Raw genomic sequence first — 25424 nt, forward strand, 5'->3', positions numbered from 1 at the left:
TCACATAAATTGAGTTTATGATGATGCACTTATTTATCCTCAGTGCCACTTTGACCTGCTGTAAAGTATTTGGCTTGACCAAATTAGTTTACTTGTACATTATAACATCAAATAAGATGTATAATGTTAATATTAACATAATCATTTTGTGTTAGAATAATATATAAATAACTATATTAATCATATAACATTAGTATAGTCATACCATTTCATACTGTAGAACATATGTATATGCCACTAGTATAACAGAACTGACATTTAGATAGGTGTTGCTCCCCCATTAAGTCTTAAGCAAGAAGAATGCTCTCCATCGGTGGTTAGTTTGTTGGACCACATCAACGTGTCCCGACACATCTGGGCTGTAATTTGATGATCGACTAGTAATGGCACCAAAAGAAACATTTTAAAACATCTTCTCTTTGTCCATCTTGCTCCACAACACGGCCCGCTCTCCTGCGGCAGTCGATAGGACTTGGTTATTTATTTTTTAAATTGGGGTGAGGCTTATTCAAAATATGTACATTATGTGTTGCATCGGTTCCATTTGTCAAGCTGCACATCCTTGCTGCAGCACGTTAAACATGTAGAGTAGTGCTTCAGTCACAAACTTTTTGAATATGCGTTGGAAGTCCATGTTGGAAAAGGCTGCTGCTGTCATTTTTGGCTGCTGGTTTCATAGCAGCTTCTTAAAAGAACCCTGTTGTCATTCCCAGAATTCAAAGCAAACAAACTCCACGTTACAAGGACTTTTTAATTTTACACGCATTGTACAGTAAAGGAATGCTTAAATACCCAGACGCACTCAAGCTGTGAAAGCAGTGGAAGAGGATGGAGCCAGTTCCAATAATGCGTGTGTCTTTGCGCTGCACGCATTCCGTCCATCAAAAGGTCAGCGGCAGCCAGACATCTCATTTGACCAGAGTCAATTCCAGCGTGGCAGCTCTGTCCTTACGGCTCTGGCCATCGTGATTTGTCATTGTCAGTCGTTCATTACACTCACACACACACACACACGCCATTTATCAGACAGTATTTCCGAAACCCTGGCAATCCATCCTTTTTTGAATATTCTTACGTATGAGTCATGGAACCATGGACTGCTAGTGATGACTGAAACATGACACTCCCACAACTTCAACTCTAAAATGTTTTACCTTTGTTCTAAAACACAAATTAAGAAGTAAGTCCCGATGGAAAGTCAGCGCTGGGCTCAGTGGATCGATGAGTGTCAGCCATCGGCGATGGACAGTGGCATCGTAGTAAACAATGTGGGATTCAAAAGATCGGTCTCTGACCTCAAGGATGCACAAAGTGTTTGGGTGAGTAACACTGAATGAAAAATTGAAAATGAACATGCATATTGTAATATAGATGCTTTGGAATTCAAGCTTAATAAGACAATTGAATTGTCCATTTACGGATTTGAGTGAGGCCAACTTGTTCAACTCTATTAACAGAAATGACAATTTCCAAGGCAAAAATTAACAGGATTGGTTCTACATTTTGGGAAATGTGCTTATTGGCTTTCATTCTGTACATTTCAAATATGATTGAAATACAGTGCTTGTGAAAATTGTTTGGGGGACTTCTTTTGTTTTATCATTTTAAAAAGGTCTGGTAAAAGTCTGCTGTTAGATCCTTACTTTCATAGATGAATGTTTGACATTCCCTTGTCTTCTGGTTAGCTCTTCTTTTCATTTCAATGTCAAGTTTAAATCTAGGAAGGACATTCACTACAGTTGAGGTTTTACACCTTTATATTAAAACATGATCAACAGTGTCTCCAAATGTCCTCCAAATGTCCTCTGGTCCACTTTTGGATAGGTGCACAAGTGCATGCACACACACACACACACACACACACACACACACACACACACATACACGTCTACCTTGCCAACAGTGCACCGTTGCAGTATACTAACCAAGAGGGAACTTGTGTTTCTGGTCATTTTAAAAATACTAAAATGGAATAGAAAATTTACTTTTAAGGTCTTTAAAAAGTATATTACTTCAAATGTGCTTTTTAATTTTTTTTAAAGGAATTGCCAAGAGGGGACTTGCATCTTTGAGTGACGTCTACCTATCAAAGAGGGAACTTCTTTGAGTGAAGTCTACCTATCAAAAAGGGGACTTCTCTATATAATGGAGCTGCATGCACCTATTATTTCACCTAATGAGTCTTTTTTTAACCACAAAACTTTGTTTCTTTCAAAAATGGATAGTTAAACTTTAATGTTATTAGTATTTAGACATGTATCTGTGATACCAATATTATAAAAAATAGGCATGCAACTTTAAATGAGAATTATGTTTTAACTACAATCAAAAGTAAATTGGCTGCATGCACTTATATCACAGACTGCAGTATTAGCAACAAGTTTACTTTATCTAATCTATAATCATATAAAACATTTTGAAGTTACACACACACACACACACACACACACACACACACACACACATTTACTTAGGTCACCTTTGGGTATAACTTTGAGTTCCATTCATTTCGTGAAAACTTACCCTAACAATAACCACCACTTGCCTAACCCTAACCCTACCAATGACCTCAAAATCAGCTTTTCCCAAATGGGGACACAGTTTTTGTCCCAAACTGGACAAGCCATCCCCAATAAATAGTTTTTTAGGCTGCAACGTGTCCCCAAACTTAAAAGTTAGGAAAACACACACACACACACACACACACACACACACACACACACACACACACACACACACACACACACACACACACACACACACACACACACACACATTAAAGAGCCGGTCTAATTGAGTTAAAGAAGGACAGCGAAAGAGAGGGATGGCCTGTCGAGAGGGGTGATCTGTGCCCCATTCTGGTCAATGTCTCAGTCAGCTTTCATAATTGTTGAGTACATAATGTGAAGCACATGACAGTGAGGATTAGTCAGTCTCTACATTACATCTGTGTGATAAAGATGGCAATCACAGCGAGAGTATGAGAAATCATTTCAAGAATCCTGTTCCCGTAATTGAAATTGCATGGCATTATCAATCTAATCAGATTGACACTGAAGTGCAACACAGCTCCTCAGGCATCAGGACAGATTTCAGCATCGATTGCTGTGACTGGGAGTATGAGAGACATAACTGGACCCATCTGGCCACCACATTCATTTTGACCCATTTATGCTTTCAATTCAATCAATGTGATATGCTACATAGTTCAGATCAATGACAGCAGAACCATTAAAGAAAGACGTTACCCATTTCATTACAAGTCCCTAATGAAATGGCAGAAATGTCAAACTGAGCTCTGCGAGAGTTTATTACACATGCCCTTGGTTAAACAAGAGACGGGGGCTAAAATACGGAGACGTGCATTTGCTGTGATTCTCACAGTTGAAAAGAAACAGTATACAATATTTACATCATACCATCACATACTAAAAGTAGAGTTATTCTCCCAAACGGACAGAGTATTAGGTTGTGCACTTTCAAGCTGTTGGTTTACTTTAAAACGTTTATTAGGACAACAGCAGTCATTAATACCAGGTGTGCAAGCTGATTGCTCAGGCGCATCAATTAGGCTGATTATGCCACAGGCCTACACTAAAACTCCTACTTGCTATGGATGTATTTGGTACATGCCGACAGCCACACTAGTGACTCTGTGAGACTGTACAGGAAAATCTGTGCTGCCAGCAGCAGAGATTTGGAGTGACGCCGAGATCGATGGTATACCACTGTGGTTCAGCGGTATATACTGATGCCTGGAGTGGTATGCCACTCCTTTTCTAACGGCATATAGCGTTTCCTAAAGGCAGGGGCCGCTTGAAAGTTCATATCAGTGGTATATGCCATTGAATCAAAGTGGTATGCCGTTCATATTAGTGGTATATGCCATTGAATCAAAGTGGTATGCCGTTCATATTAATGGTATATGCCATTGATATATATCTATATGTACGAAAATCTAGTAATTTTAAACATTGTAGCGGTATGATTTGAGTCAAAATTTGAGAGGGAGGTTGGCAGTCAGCTTTGTGTATATATTGGTTTTAAGCAAAATAAATCAGCATTTTAAATAATAGTGTTGGTTGGTTTGATGTACCACTACATCACTGGCTAGATAGCAGTGAGGGATACGATGCATTCACTCAGTTGGAGTAAGTGAAGTGAGGATCACTGACACCATGATGGATCACCTAATGTCTTTTCCTGCATGCATGTAACCCTGTGCAATCTGAGCTTCCACCATCAGGCAAAAGGGACTGGGATCGTCGTAGATCGTCGTACCTCACTTTATTGACACAGAAAGGGTGAAACTGAGAACTGTAACAATTACAAAAGTTACTTAAATATTGAATAGATGAGTCACGAACACAATACATTGATAACAGTCTAAAGAAATAAAGGAAAATGTAACTATACATGGCTATATCTTTCTTTGATACAATCAACCTATACGCATCATAATGACCCAAAGCAATCTATTGTATTATGACTTTTTTCTCAAAATATCAACTTTCTTTTTGTAATAATTAGATCTAATTCTCATGAGTGACAGTGGCCCTTAGTACCTATAGATTGTGGATGTACTTATTAACCATAGACTGTATATAAGAAGTGGACCTAGTCACCGTGACATCACCCATTGGTTTGTGTACTGCCGTTATGTAGCCTTGAGTTTCTGCATTTTGGCCTTCGCTGTCTTAATTTGTCTCGACAACTCATGTTTACAACGTTTCCTGAGGTAATAAATCAAGCCACAAGTAGCTTCATTTTTTCATTGACTTCAAAACAATACGACTTTATTTGCTACCAGGAATGCAAGTTTAAGGCACTTTCTCATTGTCACCTTTCAGAACCAGCCGCCCATGCAGATCTTTGGCATAAAGTTCAACTCAAATAACCATTTCTCCTTCTGTGTATGGAAATATGGAAGCACATGTATGTATGTTTGTGTGTAAAGTGGGAGGGTGTGCACTTACGGAGAACGAGAACCCCATGGCGCAGCGACTGAGCGCGGTTGGGCTCCACGGTGACATTCAGCATGGTGGGATTTCCCCCAACGACGCAGACACGGTTTTCCTGCTCTGCCTCGCGGAACATCCGCAGCAGCTGATTGGCTATGACCCCGTTCAGTGCAGATATGGCCACCATCGGTATCACAAAGGACAGAAACGCGTTTACCTGTTAGGGGAGGACAGATAGAATTTAAAACATAATGATAATAATAACTTTATTGATATAGCAGCTTTAAAAACAGAGATTACAAAGTGCTTTGACAGACAAAGCAGAAAAAGCACATCACATTCTAAGATTTGTTTTTATTTTCCAAAAAATGAAATTTCTGCTTGCTTCGTGTATGCTATACTCACATGTGTGCACAGCTTCATTTTTAAGTGGCCACAACAACAGAAAACCCAAGCTCTTTTTAACTTTAGCTTTTTGAAGAAGTGGGAAGGAGTAAACAAACATATTATATGCAAATAATTCTGATTACATGAAAGCAGCTGATTTGTCCAATCATGACAAATCTATTCGAAAATATTTATAGAGTGGTGGAGGACAACGGTTTAGGATGAAAGGGCATGAGAGGTGAAGGCGAACTTGGTGAAAGTCGGATGAATCAATTACACTCAAAATCTGAGGTGCACCAAAACTAATTGAGCTGGCCACTTTTTGTGCTTTTCGAAACCTTTTTGCAACCACTGTAGTCCTCCTTTGATTAAATCAATTTAGCAGGCGTATGAACACATCAATAGTGCCCTCGCTTTGTTTTCCCCGGCAAAAGAACGATAAAAACATTTTGGCTTCCCACACATTTTTTTTAAGCAATTCGACAATTCAAGAGTTCCTTTGAGAAACACAGAGAAAACACTAGATGAAATTGCATTTCATGAGTGCTTTGATCAAATTCAGCATGGAAAGTTTTGCTCAAACAATTTCCGTCACACTCAGCTGCGTCGCTGCTGGAACATAAAAGAGGGACGATAAAGTGAGCAGCGAAGATTAATGAGAGAGAAGAATGGAGCGAGAGCCGGGAGGGGGAAACAAAAAAGAAAAGAAGCGAGGAGGTGCTGTTAGACATCCGTTATGACAGCTGACTTCCCAGTGGAGCTACCGTGTGACTGTGTGGAGCCAGCGTGAGAGGACAATGAAGAGAGGAAACGTGGAGGGATGTGTGGGGTGTTCATTTGTGTAGATACTTGCTTAATCAATGTAACCAACGGCTCTTACATCAGTTCATCCCTGCAGCATTCCCTCTCCTCCTACTACACACACACACACACACACACACACACACACACACACACACACACACACACACACACACACACACACACACACACACACACACACACACACACACACACACACACACACACACACACACACACACACGCAGTGCCGTCGTTTTTCCAAGGGATAATCACAGATGAAAAATGTTAATGGCTTTAACGAACAGGCTGGCTGACTCCTGAGGGTCCCCTGCCTCCTAGACATTGTTGACTGATTAAAGCTGAAAAGAAGAGCAGAAGAGACGCAGCGAGGCAAACCCCGGCTTCAGAGTGAGGCGAAACCTCAGCTTGGGTGGAAAGGAAAATATAATAAAACACAAGAAGCAGCCAAAGAAACTGGCAAAGCTATTGTGGATAATTGGGACTGAAGTGCAAGGAAATAGAGATATTTTGCAAGAATGATTGGAGGAGAAAGTGTGAAAATTTTAACGATAACTTTTATGTATACAGAAGGAAAATACAAAGGGGTGTAAGGTTACACAATCTTGAAAATTAATGTTGGAGGGTCACAAAGACGACAGGACTTTGCTGACCGCTGCCAGAGCATTGATTGTGTCCAATATATAACTCTTATCGAGTGTTAAGAACCCATTTTTCTCATTCACCTCCCTGCCACCAGAGATTTACGACTAACGGTTGTTGCACTTGTCTTTCCTCTGGGATGTGACAGAGAGGCTGGCAGGTTCCCCCCCTGATAAGAACACCAATACATTTTAAAGCAAACAGAATGTGGTAAATCAGGGGTTGGGCATCACTTGCTGGGAATGAGGTTTGTGCAGGTAAGCGTTTGTGCTATAGGGGTGCATTTGTTTTTTGGCAACCAATCTTTATTTCATTTTCACATCTGGATTGGTGGGGTTCAGGGATATGACACAAAGGAGAATCGATGCTGTCAGAGAAGGAAATCAACGCAAGCTGGGATCAGAGAAAAAAGAATCTCTGTCTTAGATTGTTACAGTGTAGAATGGGGATGTCACGATACCAGTGAAATCCCACAATTCTCAAACATCAATCCCATGTACTTTATCACACACTCCTTTATTACTCTATGCAGACTGCTTTTTTTTGTGCAAATGTATCATCGTTCCCTGATGATTCAAGTTTGTCTTCAAAAACTAATTTGACTTATTAAGGTACCGGTCCGTGGGTCCTTCGGTACCGGGCCGCACAGAAAGAATAAATAACTTATATTATTTCCATTTTATTGATTATCAGAGTCTGAAAGATTGTTTTATTTTGAAAAATGACCGGATTCTCTCCCGGTTACATCCGCCTGTGCCTCTTGTCACATGTCAAGATGCTTGTCTCGGTCACGTGATACGTTACCTCAAAAATTAAGCCCACAAGCTAGCGAAAATGAGTAAAAAACAAATGTCTTTGAAGAGCTTCTTTGCACTGATTCGGCGTTATGGTGAGCTGTATTTTTTATGCATTTTATATTTGTTTTCATGCCGGTCGTATCATTTTATTTCGTCGTGTTTATCCGCCACACCTTGAAGGCTGGTCCGTGAAAACATTGTCTTACATGAAACCGGTCCATGGCGCAAAAAAAGGTTGGGGGCCGCTGCTATAGACCACCATTGTTAAAAAAAAACAATTGAGACATCTGTAAAACTGTAAAACCGGACACCTCAAACTGAAAATAAGACAACGACATGATCTACAGGTTATGTGACCAGATGCTTGTTTAACTTGAGGTGGGAGGTGTGACCATGCTATATTAAATTTAGCGGAACCATCGCGGGCACAGAGCTGACTACCTAATCATGCTGGTGCAGATGTTTCTTTGTTAACAAAAGGTTCATCTGTCCTCAAGGGAGGCATCTGATCTAGCCTTTGTCTCTGTTGTGGATGGCATTGGAGAGTTGTGGGGACTGTATCTGTTACTTGTATTCTGTGTTTTTCATAATGGGCATGTCTCTCAGCAATAACATTACAAAATTGTGAGACGCTTTCCAGTACAGGATTGGTAATGGAGAAAATATGATCAATTCCAGAGATTGGCAAATCCTTGTTGTTATAATTTTGGATTTTAGTGTGTGAGGTCCAAAACAATATATACATATTTCTAGAGCTTTGAGCATGAGGTGTTTTACACAGATCAGAACTCTGCCTCCCTTACTTTTTCGATCACATCTAAAAAACATTGCACCCATTTATAGTAATGACATTGTTGGGGATCTTAGGAAGGAACCATGTTTCAGTCAGCCTTGATGACTATCGTCCAGATTCTTTGACCTGGTCACATCATACATTAGATGTAACATCCCCACTATCCTTGACCCACGACAGCATACCTTCTGTTCCAATAGATCTGTAAATGGAGCTTTCTGAGTGACAATAATGTTTCAGTCCACCTTGAAAAGAAACACTTGTCAAAGTTCTTCATTGATTACTGTGCTGTGCCGAGAAATATGACAGCAGCTTAGATTTGCTGAAGGCACCAGTGATTTGGACTGATAAGCAGCAGTGAGGAGAGGGCCTAAAGGAGCAAAGTGAAGGATGGCAGATTTTTTATGTATTTCCAACTGTAAAAATTTTTGAAAAACATGGCTCTGTATTAAACGGAATTTCTATGAATCTTGTTCAGTGAGTAATATGTAATAAGAAATTCTTGACATTTTTCAAGTTACTTGTCCAATACTGTCAGTCAAGTTAGAAAGCTTGCTGAATGCTGTTTTCAATGTCGATGTGATTATTATGCGCTATCACAACAGCAGGAGCTATAACACGCTCTGCTCACATTTTAATGTGTAGGTGTAAAACCTGAGATGCTGCAACCGGAAACGTGATTTGCCTGCTGAACGGGGGGTTGAGGGAGCTGCAGCTCATAACAAACAAGACGGCTGGTACAAATTTAGTACCTCACATGTTGAGCGGCTCACATCATCTGCCTTTGGGCAAAAAAATGTCCAGCCGGAAAATCCATTAGAGCAGGTAACTGGAACTGAAATCCAACTCTCCACTCATTTACTCGGTAAACAGCAACGTGTGCCATAAATTGAAACACTGGAAGCAATAATTAATTATCTTCATTTTGTTTTCATCACCGCCACCTTCACAACCTGGACGGCCCTGAACTCAACACAGATGGAGACGTAAGGTACACACTGCTGATTCCGTTTGAACAATGAATGAAGCACACAGTGCTGGCAAAGGCATGTCAGCTCTTTTGATGAGATGTCACATAATGACGCAGCACTCGGCCAAACAGTTACTGGAGATGAGGGCAAACAAAGTCTACATGTTTGCAAGCGTCTGTCTCCTCAGCCTTCATGCACCGCGGGTTTTTTATCGAATCGCTGTTAAACTTTTTAATTGGGAACCGTTTCAGTCTTGTTAGTTTGGAGGAGGGAGACAGACGAGTCTGTTTATTTTGTATGTGTTTCCTTGTGCACGCCTTGTTTTCGTTGTTATGTCTGGCTGACATATCTCACTCAATTGTTAGCTGGTAAACTTGCATGTGCTATACACACACACACACACACACACACACACACACACACACACACACACACACACACCTATGTATAGCTCCATCTGCCCCTGGTACGGTGTGTTTTGATCACTGTGCTTCACACCCTTTGGATTTCTTTCCCTGCACAGCTCAGATTTCAGTTTCTATCGGTTTGACAACTCTCAGGGGAGACGGTGGTGGATGTTTGGTCAGTGTCAACAGACTCGCTTCCACGCCTGTGAGCTGTCCGTTTGGATACGGTAGCGTTATTATTTCTGTCGTTACCCTGAAACTCACACTCAAGACTTTGGACCAGCCCCCACATATAATTGGTATGCCTACTTAGTCACAGTTTCTAATCAAAATAGACCAGTGCAAATGTGATTCATCCTTTCCAGTAGAACCTGAAGTGACTTGATGTGAAACACTTAAGCTAATGACAGCTTCCTTATTTAAGCTCCAGGGATAATTTTGCAGCAGGGTAATTTACTTTTTGAGTTTAGAACATCCGACAAGAGCTTTGGTCTAGGAACCTGATTTAGCCACATAATCTGTGTTTTCACATTACTGCAGAGAGACGAGTTGACACTTTAATGAAACCCGTTTCACTTTAATTATAATGAATACAAAGAAGCGTTTCCTTCAATGCAGATGGATTACTTTTTTTCAGAAATCCAGAGCCTTCCAGCACCAAAACAGTGACATCAATCAGATGTTGTAAATGCAATCAATTCAGAATTGATTCAACTGAATTAAACTCTGTTATTTTCCTATTGCTGTTCTCCTCACAACCTCATCGGATTATAAAGAACAAGGCTGCAAGCAAAAAGTCCAAAAATCCCCAAATTTAATCTTCAATCACAGTTCAAAGAAACATAGTGTCCCCCAGCACTTGAGGTCTCGGTTACTAATCTAAAATCTAGGGCTCTTATTCATCTCTTACTATTTCTATTTGGTCATCCTACAATAGCTCATCAGTAAGCATGAGGCAGACCAGGTGACATGATTGCCTAAAACAAACAAAACACTTGACCTGAACATCAACCCCATTTCTCACAAGTTCATGCCTTAGGTCAGGGTTCAGTAATAGGTGGACCGCGGTCCAGGTCCGGCCCCAGACGCCATTGTATCTGGACCTGGACCTACAACCGATAGATGATTGAGAATTACTTAATTTTGACGGAGCGCTTCTATTTAAACCGGCGCAGCTTTTCTAGTCTTTACGGCATTCGTTCAGCAGTCCAGGAAACACACCGACCAATTACATGGGTTGTAAATCACATCACATCACATGATGATACTCAGCCAATCAGATATGTGCATTCTGATAAGCGTCACAACTCCAGGGAGATATTCTCACAAACTGGAGAGAGACCCAACAGGAGAAATATGTGAGTCAGAAAAGTTATTTCAAAAAGAGAAATGTGGACAGCTTAATTACAGCCTTTAACTAATAATGATAGACTATTATATCTTCATTCTTAACAAAAGCAGTTGAAAACCAGTATGTCTCATGTTCAGAGACTGTGGCGATTATTAAAAGCAGCAAGGTGAAGCACCGCTAAGAGACAAAACACAACTCTTTTGAGCAAACGTCACCACTCACATCCAGAAAATAAACCTACGAGCCAAAAATGATCAGAATCCTAACACATTAATTCACTGCCCAACAATGGCATTAACAGAGAGAGGAATGAGGCTGAAAAGAATGGTTTTAACCCCAGATAAAGTCCCTGAACACAAATTTCTCTTTTTAGAAGATGAGAATATAATATTGTGGCTTTTTTGATTGACATCACTTCACCCTGAATTAACTGAATTTAAAGCTGCAGGGCAAAGATAATTGAGTTAAATTAATTAATTAAGAGAGAAGAATATGTATCTATTGTTAGATTATGTATTATTTATTATTTATAATTCATCCAGTTCAATTTGAAATCTGACAACAAATATGGTTGACGGATTATTGACTTTCTTTATTTGATTTGACAGTCAGTTGTTGACTACATACAGACGTTGATACAACTGTACATCAATATATATGGGACTAAATTAAAACTCAAGTTAGACATTATTGTGATGTTCAGACCTTTGCGTGAGGAAATTCTCTCTAACTGGTCCTCAATGCATTTAATTGAATACACCAGCCTTAGGTCATCTGCTCAGGACCTCGGTCATGAACTAATGCTCTCCTGATCTGTTAATTAAAAACAACTACTTTAATTCTGGTACTTCCCTTTTTACCAGCCATCTGCGGCCGCTTGGACCTCTGCGGACTTTCAATCAGCTCCTTCATTTCCTCATTTCACAAACATAAATTCACAGAGTGATAAATCCTTACATTTATCTTGGTCAACTTGTATACTCTTTCATGTCTTATTCCTAAACATTTCATTATAACAACCATTAATATTAATTATATTAAAATATATATTATTAAAATATATATATTGATAAAATATATCAATTTTATCAAAACCTCACTTGATTCAAAACATTTGATTTCACAATCATGGGTGAAGTCTTACATGTCTTACTCATATACACTGAGTTAATGATGATTGCTAGATAAATCACACTTTTCTTCATGTATACACATTCAATCTCATCTATAGTGAACTTTTTGGGATTACACAAATCTGAAACAGTCCTTTGCAGTTACAAAGCTGAATACACAGATATACACTTGGTCGGGCGAGCAACATTGGAGCTCAAAATCCTTGACCCATAGAGCTGAGATTCTATTGGGAAACAATTGGAGAGAAGAGCATTTCCAGATGCATGTTGGCAGCAGTGAGAGTATTATTGTCTTCCAGAGAAAGTGTGCCAATTTTATAAATATATTCAAGTGCGTACGAGTCAATTCCTCATTGGGTTCATGGGCAGTGCAGTGTTGTTCATTTTTTGTCTGTACAAAAGAGACAACATTTTTAAAACACACAGACAAGCTCTGCCTGTAATTGTTACAAAATGTTTTTACTTTGTCTCTAACATAGAAACATGGCACGGAAAATTCAGTCCAAAAGAATCATTTACTTTCCTACCTCTACTGTCATATTCAAGTAAAGTGTCTTGTAAACCATTTATGTTTACCAGAACGTCAGACTGTCAGTCTGTCTATAACCACATATTTTGGCTTTCTGTCACATGGGTTTTTGGACTCAATGCCATTGCACTATAATACAATTTCACTGATGCCTGTCGATTTACCAGGAGGACATGCTGTACATTCTGCAAATATTATATAATATTGTTATACAATATCCCCATGGTAACAGAACATCTAGCATTTACTGTTTGTGCCATCCTTCTTTCTTTCTGTCTTCCTTGCACACATTCAATTGCTTGAATGGCCATGGCCAGGCAATGAAACCGCTGTCCCGTCAAGATTCCATAAAATAGAAATGAAGGAAGGAGAACTCAAAGCCAATTTACCCCCAAATGGGGTAACAACAATACAACAGTACCGCTGACATGTTCACTCAAACCACACTGTCTTCCGTACAAAGTCCGCTGTGTTCACACTGTTTCTAGCCCAGTTCAGTCTCTCTGAATGTAAATTTGTACATCAGCAATGGCATTCTCTTTTAAAAAATGAGTGTAAAGTGGATACAAAACAACACTTTTAGAGCTCTCGCATTGACTGTTGCTGACTTTTCCAGAGAGACTCAACGCAAATTTCAAATAGGTATCAGAAATACTTTACTGGATCTTTACACCAACAAAATGACACCAATTATTGGAAAACTAATTATCCAGACAATAGTTAACATTGGGAGCCTCAGTTTCTTACCCTCACAAGTCCATTTCTGTTTTCTTTAATCTACTGCAGTTAAATACAGAACATATAATCTAGCAAATTCAATATGTCTAATCAAATCCACCACTACAAAGCACAATCCAATAATCTTATATCAGCTTGGAGGATGAAGGAGAGAACCCAAAAGAGGCATGATCAAAGATACACAAGATGTTCATGAAAGTCTTGGTTGTATTGGAAATCGTTTAGGCTATGTTCAGACTGCAGGCAATTCTGATTAGTTTTCTCAATTCGGATAGTGGTTTCCAAGATTGCATTTCGGCCGATGCGTTGCCTTTTCTGCTCTACACACGGACCGTTTACCTGCATTCAACCAAAGCCTGTTCAAACTGGATTGGTCAATACTACTCGGACTACAAACCAGAACGCTTTCAATGCCAGAATATTGTCCTGCTGCCTACATATGTTAACAGAGATTAATGAATAAGTAGCTACGCTGATGATGGAGCTTTCTGACAACAAAGCATTAGCCCTGAAAACAATAGTGCTGTCAAAGCAGAGGAGGCTGGTATACATGTTGATGAAGAAGCAGTAGAAAATTAAAGCAAAGTGAAAGTGCCAGCACACAATTATTTTTGTATCTGTCCATGGATTTTTTTTATCCTTTGTCATGGATTCTACTCAGCACTTCCACATTTTGAAATTAGATCTGAGCAGCAAGAGCATCTGGACTGAGACGCATCTGTAGTAAACTGTTTGGAATCACATTTCCAAACCCTAACCTCAGCTCCAAATGTGGTTTGGTTCTGATTTGCAAATTACACATCGTTTCACATGTTTTCAAGTTAATGTTACTAAAAATCAATCTGGATACAATCTGGATATGCCAAAAAAAACCTGATTTGACTTTGTCTGAACAAGGCGTTCATGATGTTGCGGCTGTTCGGGCTGCTTTGACACCCCATCTCTACAATGCCAAAGTTGAATACCAAGACAAATGAAGTTCTAGCGTAAGTTCAGTCAGGAAGACTATACTTTTGCATGCCTAAGCCAGTAGTGTATTTATCATACAGCCGCCATTCACTTCTCACGTATGCTCACTCATAATTTCATTGTTTAGGGCTGTCAATCATGATAGCAGCTGATCATATCATCATACATCATTTTGCTGCTGTCTCTTTTAAATATGATTGTCTCTCTACCTTCAGTACGTTCATGCTGCTGTTATGCACCCATCCACCTCCCCATCACCGCCCAGTCTTCACAGATCCATCATCTTCATCAACTCCTCGTTCTATCATCGTCATCATTATCATCTTAATCAGCTTCATCATTCTATCAGCCTCATCAGCCACCACCACCAGTGTCTGGACTGCACAGGGGATTTATCTTGCTGCTGCTCAGGGCAGATGCCCCTCCATTACAAATCTCCTTGTTGAGTCCAAGCGCCAAAGACTCTGTTGAGACTTTATCATCACATATCATCTGTTAATAATAAACAACTATCTTTTCCTTATCTGACTTGTCTCTCCTGGTTGAAATACAACACCAGTTTAATATTAAGGACTAAAATGTTGTCACCTTTTTTTAAATGTGTTAAATGTTGTTTTTTAATTTATAATTTCATATCATATGTCATATATAATTATGTTTGAAGTGTGTTTATGTTCCAATAAATATTTTTAAATAAATATATATAAATATGCAAGTTGAATTAACCCTCGACTAACGAGCCACTGAGGTGCAGCTGGAGAGACAGGCAGGGTGTCAAGGCTGATGAGGTTTCAGGAAACGGGTGTAAGAGACCATCTGGTGGACAATTCTGAAACAAATAGAGAAGCTGTCAATTTTAACACAAAAATTAGTTCCAAGGCTTGAATTGAAATATCCTCATGTCTCTGAGTAACATGTAACAATTTGGCTTCTCCTTGTTTGTATCCCTTTACACATAAAGTGGAAAGAAGTTCTACTGCTCTTTCATTAAATATTTATTATCCTTAAATAACTGACTTCCGTTTAGTGTTTGCATAGACAGCCCAATTATCTTTCCCTCCAGGCATACTGCACTCCCAATTGCAATGCATGGCTTATTCATATCCTCATATCTAAATAAACATCCATCCCATCAGCAGGGACTAATCCAAATATTTCCATCATGGTGACATTGTTTAGACAAAAGGTCTCTGCCTAAGATACATGCCACGTGCCTTGTGGGCTTTCATAATTGCACGCAAAGTCATCCACATCTGTCTTTTCTCTAGTGTCATCTCTTGTGAAGATATTTCATCTGCACTTACAAAACAAATTGTGAACTACGCATCCATGCTATGGTACTAAAGTGATATGTGGGTTATGTGCAGAACTATTTATTGTGCAAGGGAAGTGACGTTGTTGTAACTGTTGCTTTAAATGTACTGAGGAGGCAGACCCAATGCTACTGCTAACTAGGGCATTAAGGACTAAAGTTGTAAGTAGAAAACCACGGACAACAAAGTAAAATATTGTTTGAAATGTAAATACGAATTGTTAAAATATATGATTATTATTGCAAGAAATGTAAATGTTCTGATTTTAAATGCAATAATTAGAGATGTAAATACTTTTGTTAGAAATGTGAATATTTTTAAGTGAAAAGTGTTGAAAGAAATGTAGTAAAATGTGCAGCCAAGATGTTGAGCACTGAGCACAGAAGATAAGGAACCTGGATACTGTTATGATCATGTATAGGGATATAAATATGTTTCATGTAAACAAATGCTGAATATCATTAAATAAACAGGATACCAAAGGTCATTCAGTATGGCTTTGTAGCATAAAGGCAGTTTTACTGACTATAATCCATCGGGCTTAATCATATTCTTCCCAGCGAAAGTACAAAAGTTTGCCGCGCTTCTCCTCACACAGTGATGCCAACACCTGCGCAAAAAATACATCAAAACGTACGACCTGATCAGGAATCGTGTGTTATCTATTTTTTTGGAGAGATTTGCCCAGCGGTTTTCCTGAAAATCGCAAAAAACTGAGCGAAATTTCTCTATTCACTTGAATGGGGTTTTGGCGTGAAGAGAGCTAAAAAAACACTTAACTTTGAGCCCATATTGACTAGCCAATCACGTAGAACAATGATTTGAAGTTTAAAACACTGGACTTTATTGAGACAAATGGACATTTTGATAGCTAGCACAGTTTTCATTAAGTCAACGTTTAAGTTTCAGAACAATTTTGGGTCCTTTTGGGTATCTTTCTCATGATACCCATATTTTGGCACTCAGACTCCTGCTTTGTGTTAAAAGGAGGCAGGAGTTTTGTTCAAAATCATTGTTTACTGTAACGTTTCTTAATCAGTCTACCTCTCCAACCAGATGCATCCTCACCATGGCAACCAGTTACACACGCTCTCTCTCTCTACACACACATACATGACTTGGAGATATTCAGTCAAAGGCATCTGAAACCTCCTGTCTGTCTGTCTGTCTGTCTGTCTGTCTGTCTGTCTGTCTGTCTGTCTGTCTGTCTGTCTGTCTGTCTGTCTGTCTGTCTCTCTTTCAATGTGTGTGTCAAACATTATGATTATGTCTCCTCTCCCCTTCTTTCACCCACCCAGCCCCACCCTTTCAAAATAAAAGCCCCACAGAGTGAATTCTAACTGGAATGCTTTTGATGAAGTCTGTCATTTAATAACCTCTGTGTATGTGTGTCAAATATTATGATTATGTCTCCTCTCCCCTCTCTCGCCCACCCAGTCCCACCCTTTCAAAATAAAAGCCCCTTGGAGTAACTGTATCTTAACATGAAGCTCAGAATGAGGTTCATGTTAAGAAATGTTAAGTTCAAGTCTTTCCATCACAAATACAGAAATTTAATTTTCAAAAGGTATGTATCTCAAACAAAGATGTATATCTTCAATACAGAAATGACGGAAGCAGAAAAATATGTAGTATCCCATATCTAATACATGCAGGGGATGCAAAGCACATTACAGCACATTACTTGGGCGAATGCACTGGTAGAGATTTTTTCTGCATGGCATTTTTGAGTTCAGTTACTGCGGCTTTGAAGATGTATACATAACAGAGGCTCTGTTCTGCATGTGGTCCAATGAGATCTTCTTTTGAAGATGGGGTGACCATGGCTAAGTGGAGAGCGGGGCCCCCTTTCAATCAGAGGGTTGGCAGTTCAATCTCCGGCTCCTGCTCCACTAGTCTCATGTCAATGTGTCCTTGAGCAAAACACTTAACCCCCCAAAAAAATTGCTCCCGTAGCTGAGCCTACGGTGAATAGATAAATACTTAATTGTAAGTCGCTTTGGATAAAAGCATCTGCTAAATGACTGTAATGTAAAAAAACAAAACATTGGTGACCCGATGTACCATAGCCAGGAAGAATGTTGAAACCATCATGTGCTTTAGACTGATGAACAGTCCAACCCATTTCCTTCAGGTTCAGTCTAGCACCTCTACTTTTTGTCCAAAAAGCAGGTGACACATGCAACATTTCATAAAATCTGTGTAATAAATCAAAACCATGTTCATTTTATGAGCATAATGGAGCTGTGCAATTAGTGTGAGCAAAATCTGCCACCTTTTCTGGCCCTCACAGTGTGCAACGTGTGCCACCGGACTGAATTTCCTTGTGAAATTGGTTTTGGTACAAATCAGGATGATTGTGCTACTTGTCTAGTTCAATTTGAAGTTTTAAAAGTTCCCAGAATTTCTGGTGGAAAAATAAGTCGTTGATGGGGGCGAAAAAATCACCTCCAACATGTTTTTCTCACCATACGCAATGAGGGTGGAAGGAGTGTTACTTTTATTTGTGGCATATACAATTCCACCTCTGTTGCAAGCTGCATTACTAAATAAGAGTTAACCAAGAAAGGACAAAGAAAATTATGGCAAAGAAGAGTTATTTTGGGTCAACCATCCTGGGACTCATCACTGCCTTTGAATGCAAATCTAATAAGCAGGAGAATCTCTCCTTCTCCTGGGCCTCACTGATTTCACTTGGTTTGTGCTCTGATATGTATTGTTTGCTGTGAGACCTTATAAAGACAGGTGTGTGCCTTTCCAAATCATGTCCAATCACTTTGGATTTGTCACAGGTGGACTCTAATTAAGGTGTAAAAACATCTCAAAGATGATCAAGAAAAAATGCGAGGCACCAGAGCTAAAACTAAAGTATCGAAGCAACAGGGCTGAATACTTACAGGATTACTTAATGGGTTATTTTAGTCTTTTCTTTTCAATGCATTTTTACTTACTTACATAGTGGTGTCGGCTGTTATGCTCTTACAGAAAACTCGGTAGATCAGTGATAGTCAGCCACGAAGATCCCACCGTATCAGAAGTATTCAGTTCAGACTGATGAATTAACCCAATAATGGCCTCTAGCAGACTACAGTATAGAGGTACTTAGTGAAAAAAAAAACATTATTATATATGTATTAGTGCTGGGCAACTTAACGCGTTATTGCGTGAACACATTAATTAATTAATTAACGCCGACAATTATTTTGTCACACATTAACGCAGTTTTTTTTAAAATGCAATACACACTATCGATGCCAGCAAATCACCCACCCAAACAAATAGTAGAGGGAGGCTTCGGCAGATTACGTTGGATGCAGCGTGTGGGAGAAGTATAGATAAACTAAAGCAAGACAAGCTAACAAATGCCACAGTGAAGTGGATAGATACAAACTGCAGGCAGATTAGTATTGTGGAAGATGTCGGTCTGAGGAACGTTCTTAGGATCGCATCGAATGACGGCACGTATGAGCCTCCCTCAAGACGCACCATCACAAGAAGAATACACGAGTTGTATGAAAAGGAGAGGACTACAAAAGCGACGGCGTTACAACGTGCACCAACTGTTGCTCTCACTGGAGACTACCGGACATCGCTGGGTAACCATCATCACCTCGGAGTTACGGTGCATTATATTGATGAACAGTGGGAGCTGCATTCACATGCTCTGACTGTCATGAAAACAGAAGACAGACATTTTGATGAAACGTGCGCGGAACATTTTATTCATGTTGCGCAGCAGTGGAACGTTTCAAATAAAGTCAGCACACTGAGCACATGTAGTGCAAGAAATATAACTGCTACTGTGTAAAAGAAATACTGCTGTTTAAAAGCACCTTATTTGTTTAAAGTGTTTACAAACCAAATGTTATTGCACTTTTGTTCATATAGCAGTACTTTTAAAATAAAAGAGCGCAATACTGTCACAGCTCTGCCACTATCCTGTTTTTCCATCTCTCGCTCATCTAATCAGTTTATTCAGTGCACATGCTAGTCACACCCGCCTCATCAGCTCATCACTCTCACCTGCTCACTCTGCTGCATCCACTATTTAGACCCCAGTCACACACACACTCACTGCCAGATTGTTCTCCGCATTCATGCCAAACCTTCCAGCGAATACCTTCTGACTGATTTCCTGTTACTGACCCTGCCCGTTTTGGACTAATCCGCCTGGCCTCTGCCCCAGTAATTCACTCAGTCTTCTGTCCCCGACCACGAGATCCTGCCGCTGTTTCCTCGGGATTCTGTCTGTCTTCTCCCTTAACGGGTTGTCGTTCCACTGTGTGGGATATTCCACCCGTGCTTATCAAAGACTGTTACCTGTTGTGTGTCCAGAGGAAAATAAAGCTTTGATTCAAACTATCCATTGTGTCTGTCGTACTGCTCCAGGGTCCTTTCCACACCCGTTACAAATACATTACTTTTTGAATTCATTATTGAACTTTGCGCATAACAGCAGAAAATCATGCGATTAATCGCGATTCAAAAGTGTAATCGTTGGCCAGCACTAATATTTATATAAAGTTCTTCTCTGGATGAACCAGTCAGTTTTGCAGTTCTAACTTATCCTGCTGCACAAACAACATGACCTTGTAAAACCGAAGCGGAGACTCCTGAACAGCAGGAGACCACTCGGTGCAACAACAGCAAACAAGTTCACAGTCACACGGGCCAAGGTAAGTGCACACACCGACACCAGGCTAAATGCACAGCATGCAAATAATGTGTACCGGAACTAAATGAGCCTATTATTAAACTGCAGCGAGTAAACTTCACTACCAGTTTGCTCCTATCTTGCAGCTTTGAAGAAAAGAAAGAAAGGTCCCCTACTCTCTCTCTAATTCACGCTACTCCCCCCCCCCATACACTCCTCTGTCTCAGTAGATAGTTCATGCACATGTTAATGAGGGAGCTTGTTTTTTTTTAAATCAGTGCATAAGGAAGGTCAATACATCAAGCATTTTCTAGAAATAAACTTTGAAAGATGCTCCAGAATTAAGAAAAAGGCTGCAAGGAGAATTGAAATTCTAACCGGTGCACGCTCCTCCTGTTAATCTAGTTAATCTACATGGGATCACCCCCCCCCCTCTTCTCCTCACTTGCTCTCTGGCCTACTCTTCTTTGCATTTCACTTCAGTTTTCTCTCACACACTCTCTCTCCCCTCAGTGTCACGCACTGTTGTCAAAGCAAGCAGAGTGTTTCGGGACCATCCACAGCAGCAGGACGTCTACTGAACCAGTATATACTGCATCATCCATATACATATGCGCGGCACAATATATTCACAGGCAAACACGGACATTTTAAAAATGTAATAGGAGCAATTTGATGTTTCCCCTTATATCAACTTATTTATCGTTCTGCTGTTTTACATCAAGTGGGAAACATTACACAAAGTCTTGTATGATTCCTATACGGTAAGACCTCTTTAGTGGGAAACATGTTTCTCCGCTGACACAAAGTAGTTGCCTCAATGAGCAGCGGAAGATAACAACTGATGGCCTTGGCAATGCTTCAGTTAGTTACTGTTTTACTGGAGGGATTAACAGAAGAGTCAAAAACAAGAATAAACAAAAGACAAGACATGGAAAGACAAACAGAACAAATATCAGTGTGGTGAGGAGAGGAAAACAGACACAGTAGACACTCTATCACAGATGATAAAGATGATGGTGATTGTATTGATTACACAGAAGGTGAAGACAGACGCACAAGCTGATGTCCCGTTTCCTTTTCCCTTTTGTCTCATGCGAAGTAACACTGCCCCAGAGTGAAAGAGCAGCCACAAAACACTTCATCCAATCGTTTCCAATTCTCTCACAACCCAAATCACATCAGTCGGGGCTTCTGAGGAAATGCCAAGTATGTGGACGGTAAACAAAGACGAGCAGATTGTCCTAATCATTTACGGGAACTACGACCTGCAGAGCAGAGCCATTTATCTCGGGCGAGCGACGGGAAAAGTCTTGGGAAATGTTTTGTCGTTGTTGTTAGAGAGGGCCACTGTGCTCAGAATGGGGAAGAATGGGTGTCACTCTCTCTCCGCTTTTATCACTCAGGCTCTTTACGTTTAAGGCACAATGACGAGGAAACGATGTATAGGCTCACACAGGAACAATCCCTCTCAATCAATACTCATGACGCACTTGAAACTTGCGGTGGTGTCTGTATCTGCAGGGACCCTGCTCTTATTATAAACTATAATAGACTGGTCACTGGTGACGTCTCCAGTCCGCATTTTACATATCGACGCGTCTTTGCTCAGGGCTTAAGCATCAGCTGGTTCAGCTGTGCTAGAGCAGAGAAGAGTGGAGAATGGGCAGGTAGGAGGTCTGGAGCTGGGAACCCAGGACCTTAGCTGTTATCATTATTACAAGCTCAACAAGAGTAATATTGATTTCATCTTGTGAGTCACCAGCTGTTTATAATGTTCTGTCTGTGGACAGATTTTGTCACGGCGATAACTTTGAAAATGTGCAAGATGTCATCGTGAAGATTCACGGGTGTGTAGTTGAGATCAAAATGAAGGCCTAGTTTGAAGGTGGGTGGGGTCCCAGCAAGGAAACTGGAAGTAGAGGGGTAGGACGGGAGAAAGGGACCCCCTTACTTTACACCCCTGGCCTGGTTAACAATTGAATGTTCACAAGAAGGCAGTGATATGTTTAAATAAATAAAAAATAAATATGTCGCTGTACTGTCTTTACGCTTTTTTACTCAATTACATTTGATTCAAAGAGATGAAAGCATCACATTTTTAAAAAAAAAAAGGCATGTTCCAAAGGAATTTACGTAAATCCTCAGACTCTTCTGACCATGTGGATGAAATACATGTTTAGTCTGCTACAAAATAAAAACGTTTCTAATTCTCAGGTTGCAACTGTTTTTTTTAAAATTTTGGTTCATATTGTACAAATTGAGTGAGGAGGTATTTAATTAATTAATTAATTATTTATTTTTTGGATTAAGAAACAGTTGCAGAGAAACATGTTAAAAATATATATATTTATTGTAAAAAGAAAAGATTTTTTTGTATTTGAACATTCTGGAAATCAGTTTAGAACAGTGGCATGTGCTGTCAAGAGACCTTCTGGGTTTTTCAATGAATGCCTGTTATAATTATTTTTTTTCAGAATGTCGTCATCATTACGAGAGTCACAAACTTGCTTGTGTCACAAGGGGACTGTATTACATCATGCAAGAAAGGAAAAAAGCAACACATTCTCACATTTGAGAAGCTGACTTTTGGAATTTCTGCTTGAGAAAAAAAAAAAAAAAAGTCTTCAATGATTGATCGATGATCCATATAGTTACAGATTATTTTTCTGTGAATTGACTTGCATGAAACGCCAATCATCCACTGGAGAACATCACACCTGTAGCACCCTGCGAGCTGCTCTAATTTAACCAAACTATTTAGTGCCTTTTTTTCCTTTCAATTATTAAGAACTGATCATCTGACAGTTTGCAATTTCCATTTCTCCTTTTTGCAGACAGAAGCATCATGTTATTGATGTTGGTGAGGATGCCACTTTCCTGGCAGAAATGAACCTGCAGTGAGGTGGAATTGCTGACAAATATGTGGCTAAATTGTTTTTATATATTGTATTAAAACCTAAATATGTTAATAACATTGACCTCCTTTCAGCGAAGACTATGATGCATTTTATTTTGTGTAGTTTGCTGTAAAAATCAACAGATATCGGTGCGTAAAACCCGGAATTTTGGAGAAACATTCGGGCGTAAAACCATACAGTTTGTCAAGCGTTATGGCAGACATGTAAAGTATGTAACGTCCCAAATCCAACACTAAAACCAGCAGCAAGACACCCACCTGTAGCACGGTCTTGATGGTGACAGGAGAGACGATGGTGGTGCATATCTTCTCGCCTTTACGCATCACCTGGCCCATGACGAAGAGCATCGGCGCAGCGAGCGCGAAGGACGCGAGCCACATGGCGCTGATGAGCTTCTTGGTGCGGCTGCGGGACATGATGCTCTTTGCTTTGAACGGGTGGCAGATGGCCATGTAGCGCTCCACGCTCAGGCTTGCGATGTTGAGCGCCGTGGCGTAGGAGCAGCTGTCCCGGAGGAAGTAGTAGCCCCTGCACACGGCGTCGCCGAACACCCACGGGTGATGGAACCAGATGAAGTTGTAGAGCTCGATGGGCATGGAGAGCACGAGGATCAGCAGGTCGGAGACGGCGAGGCTGGCCAGGTGGTAATGCACGGTGCTCTGGAGGTTCTGCAGCGTCTTTTTGGTCAACAGGGTGTATAGGGTGACGGAGTTCCCCAGAGAGCCCACGGCGAACAGAGCAGCGTAGATGACAGTGACTATCACCCTGGAGTAAACATCCGTGTTGACCTCCAAGTCTTCCTCATTTGTCTTGGTGGTGTTTTCAAATGGAAACAGCGAGTTGTTCCCAAAGAGTCTCTGTGCCAGCGCGCCCAAGTCGCGCCCGGAGAGCGTGAGGTTTAAATCCATTACAGCTCTATGTGTGGAAACATTGAAACAGAAAGTATGATTGTTTAAACTGAGCGGGCAACTGTTTGACTCTCACTTCAAGCCGGAGTAACACAGGTTCTGAGAGTCGGAGAAGAGCTTTTTATAAGAAGCACAACACGGAGGAGCGCTCGCTATTGGACCTGCTTCGATGACGCACATCCATTCAGCGAGTGCCCCCGTTAATATTTTGTTCGTTCATGTTTCACCTTGGAGACCAAATATAACGTGCAAAGACCAACAATTCGAGAACAATCAGCATTTAATCTCAAGTATACTTTCTGACAGACTTTTTTTTGCGTGAGTGTACCTTTGACACCCAGAACTCTCTCTGTCTCTCTGCGTGTGTGCTTCGGGGTTTCTCCACTTTCTCCTCTCTCACTCAGGCACAAAGACGTAATGTTAGGCAACAGCTAGAGAGTTACAACTGTTTCATTATGTTGGAGGCTGCAGTTAAAATCGTGTCTTCTTCAGTGCTAATGAACCAGTCTCAGTGTGGAGAAATATCATCATTGGACAGGGAAGAGAGAAGATGGTACTCTGACGGTTACTTCGCAGCTGCCACTGCTGGGATCAATGTAGCAAAGCAGGTGACACACGCACACAAACGCACACACACACACACACACACACACACACACACACACACACACACACACTCGCATACACTACCTTGTACTTATTTATTTGTGAGGACAGCAGACACAATGTCCCTTACTGTAGGTATGTAACTTCCTGTCACCATCTTTGTTTGGATTAGGAAACAGTCGCTGAGAAACACGTTAAAAAATATGCTCATTTTTAAAACGACAGATTTTTTTTATTTGAACATTCTGGAAATCACTTAAGAACAGTGGCATGTGCTGTCAAGAGACCTTCTGGGTTTTTCAGTGAATGCCTGTTATTTTTTTTTTTTTTTTCAGAATGCCGTCATCATCTCGAGAGTCACAAACTTGCTTGTGTCACAAGGGGACTGTATGCAAATAGTCCAAAACCCAAATATATCCAGTTTACTATAATGCAAGAAGTAGAAACAAAAAACACATCCTCACATTTGAGAAGCTGACATTTGGGATTTCTGCTTGAAAAAACATGTTCTTCAATGATTGA

The 25424-nt window shown here is 40.3% G+C and overlaps 1 protein-coding gene across 1 annotated transcript in view; it reads right to left on the minus strand.

Annotated features, from left to right (window-relative positions):
• Positions 1-24328, minus strand: part of ntsr1 (neurotensin receptor 1 (high affinity)) — a 34360-nt gene extending 10032 nt beyond the window's left edge. Inside the window, exons 1-2 of the mRNA XM_068733844.1 lie at positions 23646-24328; positions 4977-5178 (exon numbers count right to left, since the gene is read on the minus strand). Of these exons, the coding sequence (XP_068589945.1) occupies positions 4977-5178; positions 23646-24296 (853 nt within the window). The 5' untranslated portion in view covers positions 24297-24328. The remainder of the gene's footprint in view (positions 1-4976; positions 5179-23645) is intronic.
• Positions 24329-25424: the final 1096 nt, after the last annotated feature.

The sequence above is a fragment of the Cebidichthys violaceus genome, unplaced genomic scaffold (assembly GCF_023349555.1).
Source record: "Cebidichthys violaceus isolate CVI_PGR_0920_01 unplaced genomic scaffold, fCebVio1.0.p SCAF_6, whole genome shotgun sequence".
Taxonomy (NCBI): domain Eukaryota; kingdom Metazoa; phylum Chordata; class Actinopteri; order Perciformes; family Stichaeidae; genus Cebidichthys; species Cebidichthys violaceus.